Source organism: Dipodomys merriami, unplaced genomic scaffold (assembly GCF_024711535.1).
Source record: "Dipodomys merriami isolate MVZ:Mamm:240054 unplaced genomic scaffold, mDipMer1.0.p SCAF_28, whole genome shotgun sequence".
In the NCBI taxonomy this organism is placed as follows: Eukaryota; Metazoa; Chordata; class Mammalia; order Rodentia; family Heteromyidae; genus Dipodomys; species Dipodomys merriami.
In genome coordinates this window covers 8151343-8166396 of record NW_027204270.1, presented here as the reverse complement: position 1 = coordinate 8166396, position 15054 = coordinate 8151343, and the positions used below count along the sequence as shown (strand labels likewise).

General features: G+C 49.1%; 1 protein-coding gene across 8 annotated transcripts in view; it reads right to left on the bottom strand.

Annotated features, from left to right (window-relative positions):
* Window positions 1–769: 769 nt before the first annotated feature.
* The window catches only part of Vps13d (vacuolar protein sorting 13 homolog D), a 242471-nt gene continuing 228186 nt past the window's right edge, over window positions 770–15054 (bottom strand). For all 8 annotated transcript variants that reach the window (XM_070037405.1, XM_070037408.1, XM_070037409.1 and 5 more), the window contains 3 exons: window positions 13614–13745; window positions 4540–4780; window positions 770–3569 (listed from right to left, as the gene is read on the bottom strand). In XM_070037405.1, the coding sequence (XP_069893506.1) occupies window positions 3438–3569; window positions 4540–4780; window positions 13614–13745 (505 nt within the window). In that variant the 3' untranslated portion in view covers window positions 770–3437. The remainder of the gene's footprint in view (window positions 3570–4539; window positions 4781–13613; window positions 13746–15054) is intronic.

The following is a 15054-nucleotide window of genomic DNA, read 5'->3' as shown; positions in this document are numbered from 1 at the left end:
GGGATGGCTTTGAACTGCGACCCTCAGATCTCAGCCTCCCGAGTAGCTAGGATGACAGGCATGAGCCACTGGTGTTTGGCTCTGCTTCTCCTTTAAGATTACTTTTTTTCTCTTTAATTTCTGCCCAGGCTGGACTAGCAATTCATGGCTCCTGCTAGCCTCCTGTCTCAGCCCCTTCAGTATCTGGAAATACGGGTGTCCCGCTGGAGGGACAGATTTCCCTTTGGAGGTGACAGATTCCTCTAGACAGTTACCCATGTTTCTAGTGTCTCCAGATTCTCTTTTGTTTTTCTTAGGATTGAACCCAGGGCCTTGAGCATGATACGTGCTGAGCCACCTTCCCAGCCCTTGGGGCTTTCACCCATCAGTCCACAGAAGCTCTTAGGAAGGTCTCCAGTGATACTCCCTTGGCTGAATCCACTGTGAATTGCATCCTCCTTCTGTTTATCTTTGAAACCTTCCCAGCCCCAGAGCCTGGGATCCTTGCTCTGTCTCCAGTGTCCCACCCACCTCCTCTTCATCTGTCTGGATGATGAATGAGGATGTCAGCCAAAGGCCTTGGGGGTGGCCAGGGGAGCAGCAGCCAGCCTGGAGCTGCTGGAGCCGCTCACTCCTGAGGCTGAGGATCCTCCAGGGTATCTGCCCTGCCGGGTACTTTCCTGGGTAGAGGGCAGCAGCTGTGCTGTAAAGGTTCAGCTACGCTTGGTATCTGTCACTCGTGATCTATCTAGGACTTTTAGAACACCAAGAAACCAGAAGACACTCAGTCTGCGAAGTCAACAATACATTTTATTCCACAGGAAGAAAAGTGGTGACTCTGATTTGAGAAGCCGGTTTACAGAGTCGGAACACACTGGTGATCATCATAGTGTTACACAGTGAAGAACTAGGTAGTTTATTTTCAGTTCATCAAGCAGCGACTATGGATTTTTGAGGCACAGATAGATGACATTTGAAAACAACGTGGCCCAGGAGCCTTCTGAACACCAAAGGTACCCCAACCAAGCACAGGACAGTTGGGGCTGGGATGCTGGCCGGCCCTTTGGGGTCAAGGAATAAGGTGACTACTGAAGGCTCCCTCAAATCATCCATGCACTGCGCTTTCCTCACAGGAGAAAGGTGTGTGTGTGGGGGGGGGGCAGGGAAGTTGGTAGAACTGTCTTAGCCAAGTCTCAGACATAACCAGCTAAATGCCAGTTTCAGAAGACATGAGATGTTGAAGAGCCAGCACAAGGCCTGATTGACTGGTCCAGATCTTTCAATTTTGTCCTGACAAACCAGGAAGCGATGGTAAAAGCCCCTAGACTCTTCCTGGGGCCTGGCCCAGGGCTGCAGGGGAGGGAGGAGGGCTTGGGCAGCTCATGGCGGGTGCTCTCAGCCCTGCAGTCCCAGCCATCTAGTCTTTGGGCCCCTGTGCCCTTTCTAAGGCACAGATGTCAGAGCAGCGGCTGTGCCACCATAGGAGGAGGGCTGCTATTTAAAGAGCTGATTTCAGGAGAAAGGAGCAGGAGGAGGGACCCGTTCTCCGGAAGCACCAGCTGTGGGGTGACCCCAGCTACCTTCCTGCAGTCAAGCTGAGAACCTGAGCAGACTCCTTAGTAACAGCAGTTCCTTCACCAGCCAGGAATACAGGGCTCTGGGCTGCGTGCACTCGACCTCTCGGAGAGCCTCTGTGAGATGTGACCTCTGGCAGTGAGTTACTGATGACAAAAACCACAAGGCACCTGTGGGTGCAGGGACCCAGGCTGGTGAGGAGGCTGGGCGGCTCGTGGAAGAGCAAGTGTGAGCGCTGATACCATCACACTGACGACCCAGCAAGCATGAGCCAACCCACCAAAGACCTGCCCGACACAGAGCCCACGTGCCAGCAGTGCGATCCACTCACTCCATCCAGGCAGGCCCTCAAGCTGCAGAGCTCAAGATGGATGTTCCTTGAAAATACTATTTGGTTACAGCACTCATACAGAAGTTTTCTTCCTACCTACCTTCCTTCCTTCCTTCTCTCTCCTCCTCCCGTCCTCCTTCCCAACACATAGACAGACAGACAGACAGACACACACACACACAGACACACACACAGACACACACACACATACAGCAGGAGAGACAGCCTGATGAGCTTCATTTGTGTTGTGAAAGGATTGGGTCATGAGATATAATCACCAAAACCTTCCACATATCCATGGGGTCACCTCGATCTCAGCTACATGTGACAAGGTTGTAGAAATGGGTTGGCTTTATTAAAATAAAAATTCTAAAATCACAAGGAGAGTCATTCAGAGTGAGACCCACCCCCCACCTTTCATTAGCTTATTCCTTCCAGAAAAGGGAGATGCAGAGAACAAGACAGGAAAGAACAGGCACCCACATCAGCCTTCAATCCTGCTTCTGGGAGGAACACTCAGGCTTCACTTCCTTTTCCCAAACTCTCTTCCTCCTTGTCCCTGTCCTGGTACCATCATTCCTGTGTTCCCAGGACATGTGCTGTAATGCCAGCTCATGTTTTCCATAAAAAGAACAAGATGGAGCGTCTCCCATCGCTGGTGCCTGGAAAGGAGGGTCTTACTTCCTACCCAGGACTTCTGATTGTCTGACAAAGAGTTCAAAGAAATGGGCTTTCTTTTCCTTGTATGTTAACAGAGCTGGCCAGTGTTTTGATGATCTCTGATAACGGCACGAGAAAACTAGGTAATGCTGATAGTACGTGGGCGCGTGCATGTACGGAGCCAGAAGACAACTTCATCTCCAAGTCAGGGGAAAGCAAGTGCATGTTGAGATTAGAAAACCATGTGTAGCTGAAGTGCTGTCTGTAAGGCAGGAACAAGATGGGGGCCAAGACGTTGTGCGGTCTTCCATCCTGCCCCTCTCCTTGGGGTGGGGCTCCCACCTGTGTGACCAGCGGCTGCTACAGGGTCCCTAGAACACTTAGATCTCACCTGACCCCCTTCCTGTGTTTGCAAAACGTAGACATGGCACTCTTTTAACTTTCATGAACCTCTTTCTACAGCGTATCCTGAATGGCATATAGTTAGTGCAATAGAAGATCCAGTATAATTTTATATTACTTTACAGGTAACAAACCTTCACGCATATCACAACCCTGCTCAGAAGCTTGTATTTACACACAGTTGTACATATTTACATGTCAACAGGGATAATCTAAAATGAGACTCCTTTCAGTATGTTTTCCTTGTACGTTATTCAACTGATACCTTTTAAAAATGATTCCCCCATTAATCTGGAGTACTTCCCAGCCCACACGTGAATACCGTTTGCGTTTGCATTAGAAGCTTTCCCCGTGAGGATTTCCTTTCCCTCGTTCCCAAGTGACATCTTCCCTCAAACCTTCTGGTTCCCTCCCATTCGGGCCACGAGTCTGGGCACTGGCCTCGGTGGTCTGGGCTCTGTCTGGAGCACCTCTCCCTGGCTGGCCGTTCTCAGGAGTCCAGTTCCAACTGCTCTTGATTTTCATTGAGTCTTAACATTAGTTGCTGCTCATAGTAAAGGCTCTTTGCATAGTTTATTTCTTGCGACAGCTTGACAGCAAGGACCTCAGATTTCACATGGACCTAAAGAGGAGACAAGAATGAGCACCTACCCTGAGGAGGGAAAAGCAACACAGCCTGAGGGGGTCAGGGGCTGAGCCACCCTCCCGCCCACAGCAGCTCCTGTGGGGACCATATGGTTCCCAGGAGCCTGCTCTGGCTCACTAGGATTCAAACATCTCCAGAATCTGAGTGTTTAATGTACTCCCTGGTGACTGCAGCCAACCTATAATCAATGGCCACTTGGGACCTATAACAGGCCAGTCCGGTCTGAGGGGGTGAGGCAGGAACCCTGGGCCCCACCTATGATTAAATCAAAGGCCTGCTGGCTTGCAGAAGCCAGAACGCAGCACTGCCAGCTGCCCTGAAAGGGGAAACGGACCTGGGCAATCTCCTCTCCACAAAGAGGAGCTGCAGGAAACTCCCCCTTTGGGGTCTTGCCTCTCACTGTTGCCCAGACCTCACTTAGGAAGTTGCACAGCCCAAACCAAGCCAAGTGCATCTGTGAGCAGGGAAGGGGAGAGGGCTGCTGAGGAGAGAAGCCCAGTAGGGCTGGCTGCATTTCTGGCATTCTGGAACTCCCATCCTTCCAAAAGCAGGCTGGAGCCTCTCACCAACAGTGGCAATCACAGAAACTTTACTACTTAGGGGGTCCTCCTACCACCCTTTGGAGCAGGGTAGTTTTTATTTACAAACCCTACGGAGCATGCAGGGCACTGCTGCTCGGTACAGACTGAAAGGCATGGTTTCCATGGTTACCAGCAAACAGCACAGTATGTGCTCCATCGCAGCCTTGGACCTCTCAGGAACTGTGCCTGCCTTCGTGGTTCTTCCCATGCGGCCCAGGAGGCTCGCTCCCTGCTCACGACATGCGTGAGCAAGCACAGGTGCTGGGGGAGTGCCTGCTCCTTCCCATCTCCCTGTGCGTGTGGGAAAGTGCAGGAGGGGAGGGCTGCTGCCCCCCACAGAGCGGCCGAGCAGCTGCAGGACTCACCATTGGCTTCTGGTGGGATGGGCCTGGGATGGACACACCACTGCTGGTGCTCGCCGCTTTCTTGGTCACCTGCACGTACACCTTCCCATGATCTTTGGAGACGAGGCAGTGGTAGAGGTCATCGTATTTGACCTCAAGGAAAATGGCCTCTCTGTCCACATAGTCGCCACTCTTCAGGAAGTATACAGCTTTGGAGGAGATGAGCACACAGTAGCTGTCGATGTTTTCCACGGCTATGAAGCTGGACAGAAAGAGAGGAAACATGGAGGCCAGGCTGTCCCCTGGTGTGGGGCCAACAGAAAGGGGTACTGTGGACTCCAGGGTCTAAAGGCCTGAGCTTAGGCCCAGGTGCTCCACTGGATTGCTTCTGGGCCTCAGTTTCCTTCTTTGTAAGCGAGGGCTGGAGGAACCCGGGCCCAGGGGCTGCTCTGAGGACCACAGACAGCACAGCCCCTGCCGCAGGGTGCCCGCTCCTTAAACACCAGTGAGCCACAGCAGCCAGCAGCCCAGCAATGGAGACAGCTCCCTGTTCGGAGATGGGGTTTTGTGGGATGTTTATTTAGCAGGTAAAATTTTTGATGGTAGGGAAAAACTTGGTGAAAAAAAAAAAAAGAGAGAAAACTGTGACCACCTTTGCTGGACAGAAAGGAAACAATGCTTTTCAGTGGTAAACTGATGGAGCAGCTGGTGTGTGAGAGGTGAATACTGAGGCTGCAAGATGTGCCCGGGGGATGCGTGGACAGAGACCGAGGAGAAAGACTTGGCTGGGGGATGTCTGTGGACGGCAACATGGGCCCGACAAGATGGCAGAAGCCACCGTGTTTGCACACCTGCGTCCGTTCCTTCCCCTGGCAGCACTGACAAGAGGTCACTCCATCCTGCAGGACTGCCAGGGTGCAGAGCTCATGAGACCTCTCTGTGCTCAGAAAACCCTCGTTGGAAATCATTTTCTTGGGTAAAGTTGCAATCTTCAGAACTTTTAGTCATTTAAGCATTTTAGGATATCCAGAAAGAAAAATCCTAATGTTAAAAACAAAACAAAACACACTGAGCCAGGCACCAATGGCTCACGCCTGTAACCCTAGCTGTTCAGGAGGCTGAGATCTGAGGATCACTGTTTGAAGCCAGCCCAGGGAGGAAAATTCTACCGAGAGGTGGGAAGTGGAGCTGTGGCAAGTGTTAAGAGTGTCAGCCTTGAATAAAAAAAAAAAACAAACTCAGAGACAGGCCCAGGCCCTGAGTTCAGGCCCTAGGGTCCTAGGACCAATATATTAAAACAAAAACACAAACCTCAAACCCTGAACAACTTCTTCCAGAGAGCTCACAAACTGAAAACAGGGATGTATGTGGCTCAGGTCTCTCTGCTTAGCTACAGAAGGAAGGGCAGTAGCGCTGGCAGCCTCTGCACCTTGTGCTGGCCGTCACAGCAGGGCTGAGATATCAGAAGACAAAAGCGGACAGATGACAGAACACTAGGAGCTGACAACAGACTGGCTGTCAAGCACAGGTCTCCATGGAACATGGTCCGGGAAGGCCTTGGTTCTGGGTCAGCAGGTCCAAGGTGCTCTGAAGGAGGCATATGCATGTGGGCAGAAGGCCAGCCTGCTGGTGGCCTGGCCACTTTCCCATCAGGCCCAAGAATGGCCGGATGGACAACTGCCCACCTCTGTGCAGGGAGGACCCTCTCCTCAGCTACTCTGCAGGGGTCGGTGCCAGCCCCCACAAAGTCCCCAAATACTCAGACTCTTCCTCTACTTCTGAATACTTCATTTGCCTTAACCTCTCAAAGCATTGCCAAATGTAAATTTGTTCTTTGTGTGTGCTAGGTGAGCCTCTTGGCTCTTGGACAGAGCTTTAAGCCCTGTAAGAGAGGGGCTCATACCCAATAGCCTGTGATTCCCAGGTCCATGCCTGCGCCCACCACTGAATTGGCCAGCCCCCGGGGCTGCACTGTCTGCCTACCCGAGCTGTCATTTTGCCCCATGACAAACACAAGGAAGAGGACTTGCTGTTCTGGTCTCACTGGCTGGGAATGTAGGCTTGCAAAGTCTCCCTCCTTGCCAAAATGAGAAGCCCTGGGTGGTGCTCAGGCCACTTAGCTCACCTTCCTAACACATCCCCTCTGACAGCACCACCAGGCAGCTGCACCCTTGAATGAGGGGAATGAAGGCAAAACACCTGGTCCAGGGGAAAGCAGGACAGACAGCCGCAGAAAGCGAACCGGCTCCCTGCCCCAGAGAAGCAGCAGCATGCTGCGGGTGGGAACTCATGGGCAAAATAGCTTCATTCCTGAGCACAGGGGCTCTGACAGCCAAGGGAGGCTGCTATGGCAACCCAGATGAGACTGAAGATGGCTGCCTGCAGCCACAGGCAGTGTGACAGCAGGAGTTGCGGTGTATGTCCAGCTGAGAGATTGGCTTTCTGGCTTCCTGTCCAGTATTGGGCCTGGCATTTCTATCTGTCATCCTGACCCCATGCCACTCCAGTCGGAGGGGCCGGCACTGAGTGCACTGTCCATGCAGCAATAGCTTTGCCAGTTTTAAAGCATGCGCCCTTCCCAGAGGCTCTCCCGAAAGGCAGGGGCAGGGTAAAGGAGACAAGGCTGAGCAGACAGGGGAGACCCCAGAAGTTGGGGACACTGGCCAGGCTGCTTGTTTTCCTAGTGGCTCAGGCTGTGCAGCTCTCTGAAGAGGTGCCTTTAGTTGGTATGAAAGTCAGAGGCATCCACAACCACACAGACACCCAGGCAGAGAACCGCGACTTTGTAAATCTGCCCAGATGTCTGCTCTCAAGTCCAGGGGCCCCAGATCTCTACTCCCCATCACAGCCTGGAGCTGCTGCTGAGAAACACATATTTTATACATTTACATGAAATATCCTAAAGTCTTCCTATCAAAAGGAGATCAGAGCCTAGGGCATGACTGAGAGAAGAAAGGGAACCAGTGTGGACCCTGAAAGTAGGCAGCCAACAGCTGTCTCTCCATCTTCCTCTAGATGCTTCCTCTGTACCCCACGACCCACGGCCAAAGCTTTGCATCCATCAGACTCACTTATTGCCAATTTGGGGGGTTTCACAAAACCTGGAACCCACATCAGAGATTCATTCAAATACTCCAGAGCAGGCCTCTCCGCTCACCAACAGCCATCCCAAACGTCACTGAGAGGAGCCACAGCTCGGGACACAGGCGCTTGGCATATGCAGAGCCCTCTCAACTCTCCTTCTTGCTGACCACAGGCCACTACCTACCTCCCTGGCTATCCACCTGCTGGCTAGCTCTCCACAGGCTTGCTGGAGCCCTCCCCACTCCCCGGTTCATGTTGGCAGAACAATAGCAGCCACAGCCGGACACTCAGCTTGGCGCGTGAACTCAGGTTTCTACTCTTCACACCTATGGCCACACTTGTCACAGAACTGCAATTGCTCTAGAGTGAGTGGCCACTGGGAGATTTGGTGGGTCACACAGGAGAGATGCCAGCATGGCCCCAGGTGGACCACTCAGCAGAAGGAAAGGAGAATGGCCTTGTAGAAACACAAAGCACCAGAGTAAGCTTTGTTCTCCCATGCAAGGCCAAGGCAGGCCCTAGCTCTGTCCACACATTCCAGGCTGTTGGACAAACTGCAATTGAGACCAGGAAAAACAGGATTTTCACCCACTTTTTAAAGTTGGGTTAAAAGTTTTACTTCTATCTCTGGGCGCAGGGTCAGAGCCATGTGCATCTCCCGAGAGGAAGGCAGGCTGTGGCACATGCTTCAGACCACCCTCTGGAGGATGGACAGGTGCTAACAGAGAAAACCCGAAAATGATCTCAGGCCTGAGCACATGGGACAGGCTGTGGGCTTCCGAAGGAGGCTTCAAGGTCTCCAGAGATGAAGGCCAAAGAGGAAGAACTACTACTGCTACCAAGAAGCATAACTACAAAGCATGGTGTTCCTCCTGAAAGCAGCAGTGCGTGTGACTGCCCAGGCCTCAGTGTGGCAGGCCACACTGCGATGTCAGAGCCAGGGCCCCATGCTGGTCAGACAGGGCTGTGCGTTCCTTCCCAGAGCTGCAGAATGAGGACTGTTACACAGCTACCCGGCAGCGCTCCGTGCTGACCGGACGGAAGAAACCCTGAGCCAGTGGTAGCTTATTCCTTATTTCTACTTCCTCTGTTGTCAAGTGCCAAGTTATCTCAATTTTGTGAGAAGAAAACACACACACACACACACACACACACACACACACACACACACACACACACACACACACACACACACACACACACACACACACACACACACACACACACACACACACACACACACACGTGCCGTACTCACATACTCTCACCAGCAGTTCTGGCCCCATATCTCCCCAGGCATCTGCCATGCAACCATTTGAACTGCTCTATTTATGCCTTATTAGCTCGCTCTACATATCCTTATTCTGCTCCCCATGGAGTCATTTCAAAGCCAGAAGGGTCCCAGGTACACCCCCCCCCCCAGACATCCTCTCCTGCCTTTCAGGGATCCCCAAGCCCATGCCTGTGCCCAGGTCACTGTGTGGGCCAGGCTCTCCTTGGCCATCCTTTCCGGCCAGTCCCACAGCCCTCTGCATTCAGCACACCCACAGCTGAACTACTCTTCTTCAGTTCTGCTCCTATAGCTTCACCAACCAAATGGGCAAGAGCCAAGTTCTCCTTCCTCAGACCCTGAAGTTCGTCAGCTTGGTCTAGCCAAGGCCTCCTCCCCACACCCCTGGAGACTGCCCCTCCTATTCACCATCCTACCACTGTGTATACAGACCACCCTACCCTTTTCCTGGGTCACTCCAACAGCTTTCCTAGGGCTTTCTGCCTCTGTTTCTCTAACACATCCCTTTCTCTGCTGTCTTCAAGGTTGTAGTTTCAACATGCAATTTTGAATGGGACAATGTTCAAAATTTCACTGCTGCCTCCTGGGCAAACAGACTTACTTGACCACAAAGGTCAGGCCTTTGGCATCTGGCCTTGGAAGTTACCTTTACAACTCTTTAGGCGCCACAGGCCAATCTGGGCAGACCCACCATCACTAGACATGCTCTGTGCCTTTCTCCAGTCTCGTCCTGGCACGTGTCTTCTGCAGGGCCAGGCTACTGCCACAGCCCCCTTTGTGAAGCCTTTCCTGGCCACCTAGGCACCAACTCATCACCTTCTCTAGTGGCCAGACTTCACAGTGACTGAGCTACAGGAAGTGGGTAATCAATATGGTCAGCATGCTTGGATCGACTGTGGCCTCGCTGAGCACCAGGCAAATTCTCAACTTGTCCTGGCACATGGCAGGACTTAACACAGTAATGTGTTAGGAGTCTCAGAAAATGGTAGTGAAGTAACACCGCAAGTTCCAACAGAATTTTGCAACAAGTGTCAACTTAAAGAATTCATTTCAAACTTGTGATTTAACTTAGTGAAGATTTAGCAAGCCAAAAAGTTTATCAGAGTAGCTGGGGAGTCCGAGAGTGCCAATAGCTATCGACAGATTACTTTCTGGCCTGGAAAATGGAAGCTGGAGAGGCAGGGTACTTGCAGAGCATGTGTGGAGTCCTGGGCTCTATTCTCAGCAGTGAGAAAAAGAATGGAATGATGAAAAAAAGTCAGAAAGGAGTAAACAATAAAGAAGAAAAAAATAGGAGCAAGTGAGTTCTATCCTATTCCTCAGAAGGACTAGATCTATTGTCTTGGTTGACACTGTAAGTAAGGCGTACATTATAATTATAAGCTATTAGAATCAGTAGCATGACTTGTACTAACTAAAAATGCATATTCATTTTTCTCTGTAATGTCTGAAGAAGAAGGTCGAGACACAATACAGCATAAACTGCATCCACCAAGGGGGCAGGCAAGGACACTCTGACTCTCAACTTGAATTTGTCAACCATGCACAGGAGAGGCTATTTTTTGCTCTCTTTAAAAAACTGTCAGTATAAGTCTCATAAATACAACTTCTGCATAACTGATCAGGAAATCCAGTGCACCCACATCAGAAAGCAACAGGCTAGATCAGCTTCTCAGGTCTTCTCCGAGAAAGGTCAGAACTACCCTGTACTTGCCATCTGAGTGTGTACCGTGGTCTAGAAATATCAGAATCAAAACAAGGACTTACTTTTCAATATGAAAATAAGACTCTAGTCACATATAAGCATTAGTGAGAAAAATCATTCAGGCTGGGCACCAGAGGCTCATACCTGTAATCCTAGCTACTCAGGAGGCTGAGATCTGAGGATCATGGTTTGAAGCTAGCCTGAGCAGGAAAGTTCATGAGATTTGTATCTCCAATTAACCTCCAAATAGCTGGAAGTAAAGCTGTGGTTCAAGTGATAGGCCACTAGCTTTGAACAAAAGAGCTCAGGGATAGTGTCCAAGGCCCTAGTTTAAGTCCCAGGACTGGCACAAAAAACAAACAACAACAACAAAACCCAGGATGACTGTTATTTTAACATTATTTTTAACCCAAGATTCTGGTTAAAATTGAGAATGAAGTAATGGTAACTTTATAACATGCCACAGAAATACCTGATTAGTTTCAAAATGAAGCGTTCTAGCACACCAGACCTTAATCACATGTCAGTAACTATCTTCTTAATAATAATTAATTAAATGAAATGAAACAAACTAAATGCAACTTGATCTGAGAGAACAAAGTTGGAACTGCTGTGTATGGGGGACTTTGTGGTGCTTGCACTCCATCAGGAAGTAATTATACAATATTTTCCAGAAGTGAAAAGTGAGTCTAACTGGAAAAAAATGTGGAAACATTTAGTTAGAACAGTAGAGCAAGGTATTAGAGATCCTTTTAAGGGGTTAACTCTGAAGGGGAATATGCAAATAATTAGATCTTTAAACATGCTTTTAATTACAAATCTAGGATAAAAGTTGGAGGTATTAACTTGGGGCCCGTGCTTTTTTCCTGAAAACTCCTTTCTTGGAGAGCAATGACTATAATTTCCCACCACCATGAAAACAGGCTGATAGCTGAGGCTGTTTCAGAGACACGTTTACCAGCATCCCTGGTGACCTCTTTCCTAGGCCCTGAGGAAGATCACCATCACGTGCTTCCCTCAGCACTCACTGGGCAGACTCAACCCACAACTGGGGTGGAGACACATGGTTTTCATCTCCTAAGTCAAAATTCATTGGCATCAATAACTGCTATGAGTTCGTGTGGATTTCAAGAGTTTCATGAAATCTCTCACTGATTTCATTTTGCTTCCAGTGTTCAGCTCTCCTGGGCTACGTCCGGAGCACACATCGTCACCGAGATAATCCTACACAACTTCTTGTTGTAGTTTTTGTCACACACCATTCTACTGCAAATGAATCTTCTCAAGATTCATTCTCAAGAACCAGAGATGGTTCAAGTTGAACAGAGGTGAGTTGGGAAAGAAATATAAAGCACAGTGTATACTAATTTACAATCTGACTTTGAAAAAAGAAAAGCCCCAGAAGATGCAATGTGGACACATGTTGATACAAATGTTACACTGCCCCTGTCTGCCTTAATGTGCTGAGTGTGGTTTGTGGTTTGTCCATGCCAGGTTCTGAGGGCTTCTCCAATGAAAGGAGCAGACAAAAATTCCAACCCTCCTAAAGCCGCCATTCTAGCAGACTACATTGGTGCCTGCTAAGAAATGACTCTTTGGGTCTCTGATCTAGAGGTCCTAAGTTCCCTCAACAAAGGAGCATGAAAAGTAGATGATGCACCAAATCCCCATTCCTCAAAAGGAGGAACATAAAATCTTCCCTAGAGTGAAGCAGCACGAAGGTCCTGAGTATTAGAGCAGTGACTAGAGCTGAGGCTACACAGTACAACAGCAGAACCTATTCATGAAGCGTGCTTTGGCTGAACCACGCTCTCCTCCCAATTTATATGCTGAAATCCTGAAATGAAGTCAGGAGGCTACGGGTCTGATCCCACAGGTTTAATGTCTTTACAACACAGAAAGCAGAGCTTCCTCTCTCTGTCAGGAGAGGACATTGCGTGAAAGAGGCTGTCTGCACACCTCAAAGAGGGCCCTCCTCAGAAAGGTGATCATCTTGATCTCCATCTTTCCAGCTGCCAGTTCAGAACTGGGAGAAAACACATTTTTGTTGTCTACAGTACTTTGTTATGACCATCTGAGCAGGCTGAAAGAAGGAAATACTATCATCAACAGATGTTCCAATAGCACCGTGAGGGGGTGGGTTATATGAGATACTCTAGGAAGATGCTCTTCTATCCAGCAAGCAAAATGTGAGTCCTAGATGTTACTTCCTGTATCTCCAATAAAATACTGTTTGATGACACTGAAGAGTACCTGCGGAGCTAACCGCTGTTTGCCACTCCTCCACTGACCAGAAACATTCATTGTGTCCAGACCCTTCCTGGCTTGCTTCATGTTAGAGGAAACAAAACTAGCATTTTGCGACTCTTCAGACAAAACACCTTTCTCTGGGCAGTGATTCTAATCAAGTTACAGAGCATTTCCTACTCCAGGGGTCTCTGCAGAATATACTGAAAGGTGACACATCTACCATAGCAGCTAGCAATGACTTCACCCCTGAAATTATGACAAGACCCTCAGGTACACAAAGTCCAGTATCTAAAGAGTAACAAAACTAAAGAAAATCACATTTCTGAAATATTTGTGTTTTGTTTTGCTGGCATTCTGTAGCACAAACAGGACATCAAAGTTTAAGAAGACTTTACAGGAAAAAAGTTGGTAAGACTGAAAATGTTATATAACTGTAACCTCCCTGTTCATCACTTTTACAATAAAGATTGAAAAAGATTAAAAATGTTTCATCCATAACCTCTGCCTTTGAATTGTCTACACAGAGACAGTCAGGTTTCAGAAACGTAACAGTAAGGTCTGGCTGTGGAACACAGTTTCAGAAAGATACTTGTAGTACAAGTATGTAAAAGCAGTAAGGCTGATACCTAGCCAACAGTTGGGACAAGGAATCCTTTTGCCACTTCCAAGCTCAGAGTCAGACTGAGGCTCAGGTCACATGGAAGTTCCTCAGAAGAGGCAACTCTGGCTCAACAGGGCTGTTCCCCACTTACAGCTCCTACTTACAACTCATCCTGTATGTTGTCTGTCAGTTTGAAGAGTTGTTCCTGTCCTTCTGCCTGGCTCTCAGAGTAGCGAGGAAGCAGCCCCTGGGGTCCTGTGCAGCAGCGTGGTTTCCGAACCCTCTGCGCTTGGGTCCTAGAGAGGGGCAAATAAACAGGAAGCAAAGAGGTTAAGTGTTGAGGTGAAAGTGAAATTCTCCCTTCATCACCCAAGAAGGCACTCCTCAGTGCAGAAGATGCTCCACATTCAGCAGGCCCAAGCAAATCACCGAGTGTCTACCAGGAGTTGGAAGGTACAGCTAGACTCCCTCTGTCATGGAACCTGGCTTGGGTACTTACAACTATTGCTCTGGTTTCATTAGCTAACTTCCTGCATTCTCAGGTTCACTCTTCTCTGGGGAACAGGTGATATCCTGCTTTTCTAGAAATCTCTTTGAGAGGACCATCTGTGGACAATGGGTCAGAAGACCCAGAGGCCCTAGGCTTTATCAATTTGTCATGTTTCTAGCTTCATCTAAGAGGAGCTCAGGTATCCTAGTTATCATGCCTGAGTAAAGAATGAGAAATGTAAGGCTGGGAATGTGGCTTAGTGGTAGAATGCTTGCCTAGCATGCATGAAGCCCTGGGTTCGATTCCTCAGTACCATATAAACAGAAGAGACTGGAAGTGGTGCTGTGGTTCAAGTGGTAGAGTGCTTGCCTTGAGCATAGAGAGGCTCAGGGACAGTAACCAGGCCCCGAGTTTAAGACTGTCAGGGGGGAAAAAAAAAAAAAGTGATGAGAAATGCAGCAACCCTGTGGGGGAAAAAGAGGCTCCAAGGAAGGACCAGTGTCAGGCCACAGCAGGATTCTGCAGTTTCCCTATCACAGGCCACTCGGCTGTGGGCTGCCCAAAGGAATCTGCTTCGCTATGGCTTTTGGGGTCGGCTGCTGTTGTCTTTTTCCACAAGCCATAGACAGGGTAATTGATAAATACTTTTTGGTGTTTTCCTAGAAACAGGAGTCCATATTTGTGTTGGAAAAGCTGTGCATATTTCAGATGACTGATAAGAGAGTACTGATCTGTCCTCGGCCTTGTACTTGTTGTACTTTTTATTATTTGTTCCTGGAACCCACTGAAGCAAAACATTTCTCTCTAGACATACCTCGAAGAGAGGAGCAGCCTTGCACACTGAATCAGCATTTTGGAACTGTACAAGCAGTATGGAGAGTCGTTGGAAGGGAAAAGGGGGCAGAAATATGGAAAGAATATAGCTTGCCACAGGCTGTGTGACCTAAAAAGCCAGGATCATTGATTGCCATGGTTGGGACCAGATCAAGGTCTGCTCCAGCTAGACATGGTGCCTAAAGGACAACCTTATACCTGGTAATGTTTGGACATGCAGAAAGCCAGTGATAACTTCCTCAAAGGGTTCCTTGAACACAAGTCATTGTGTTCTTCAGGGG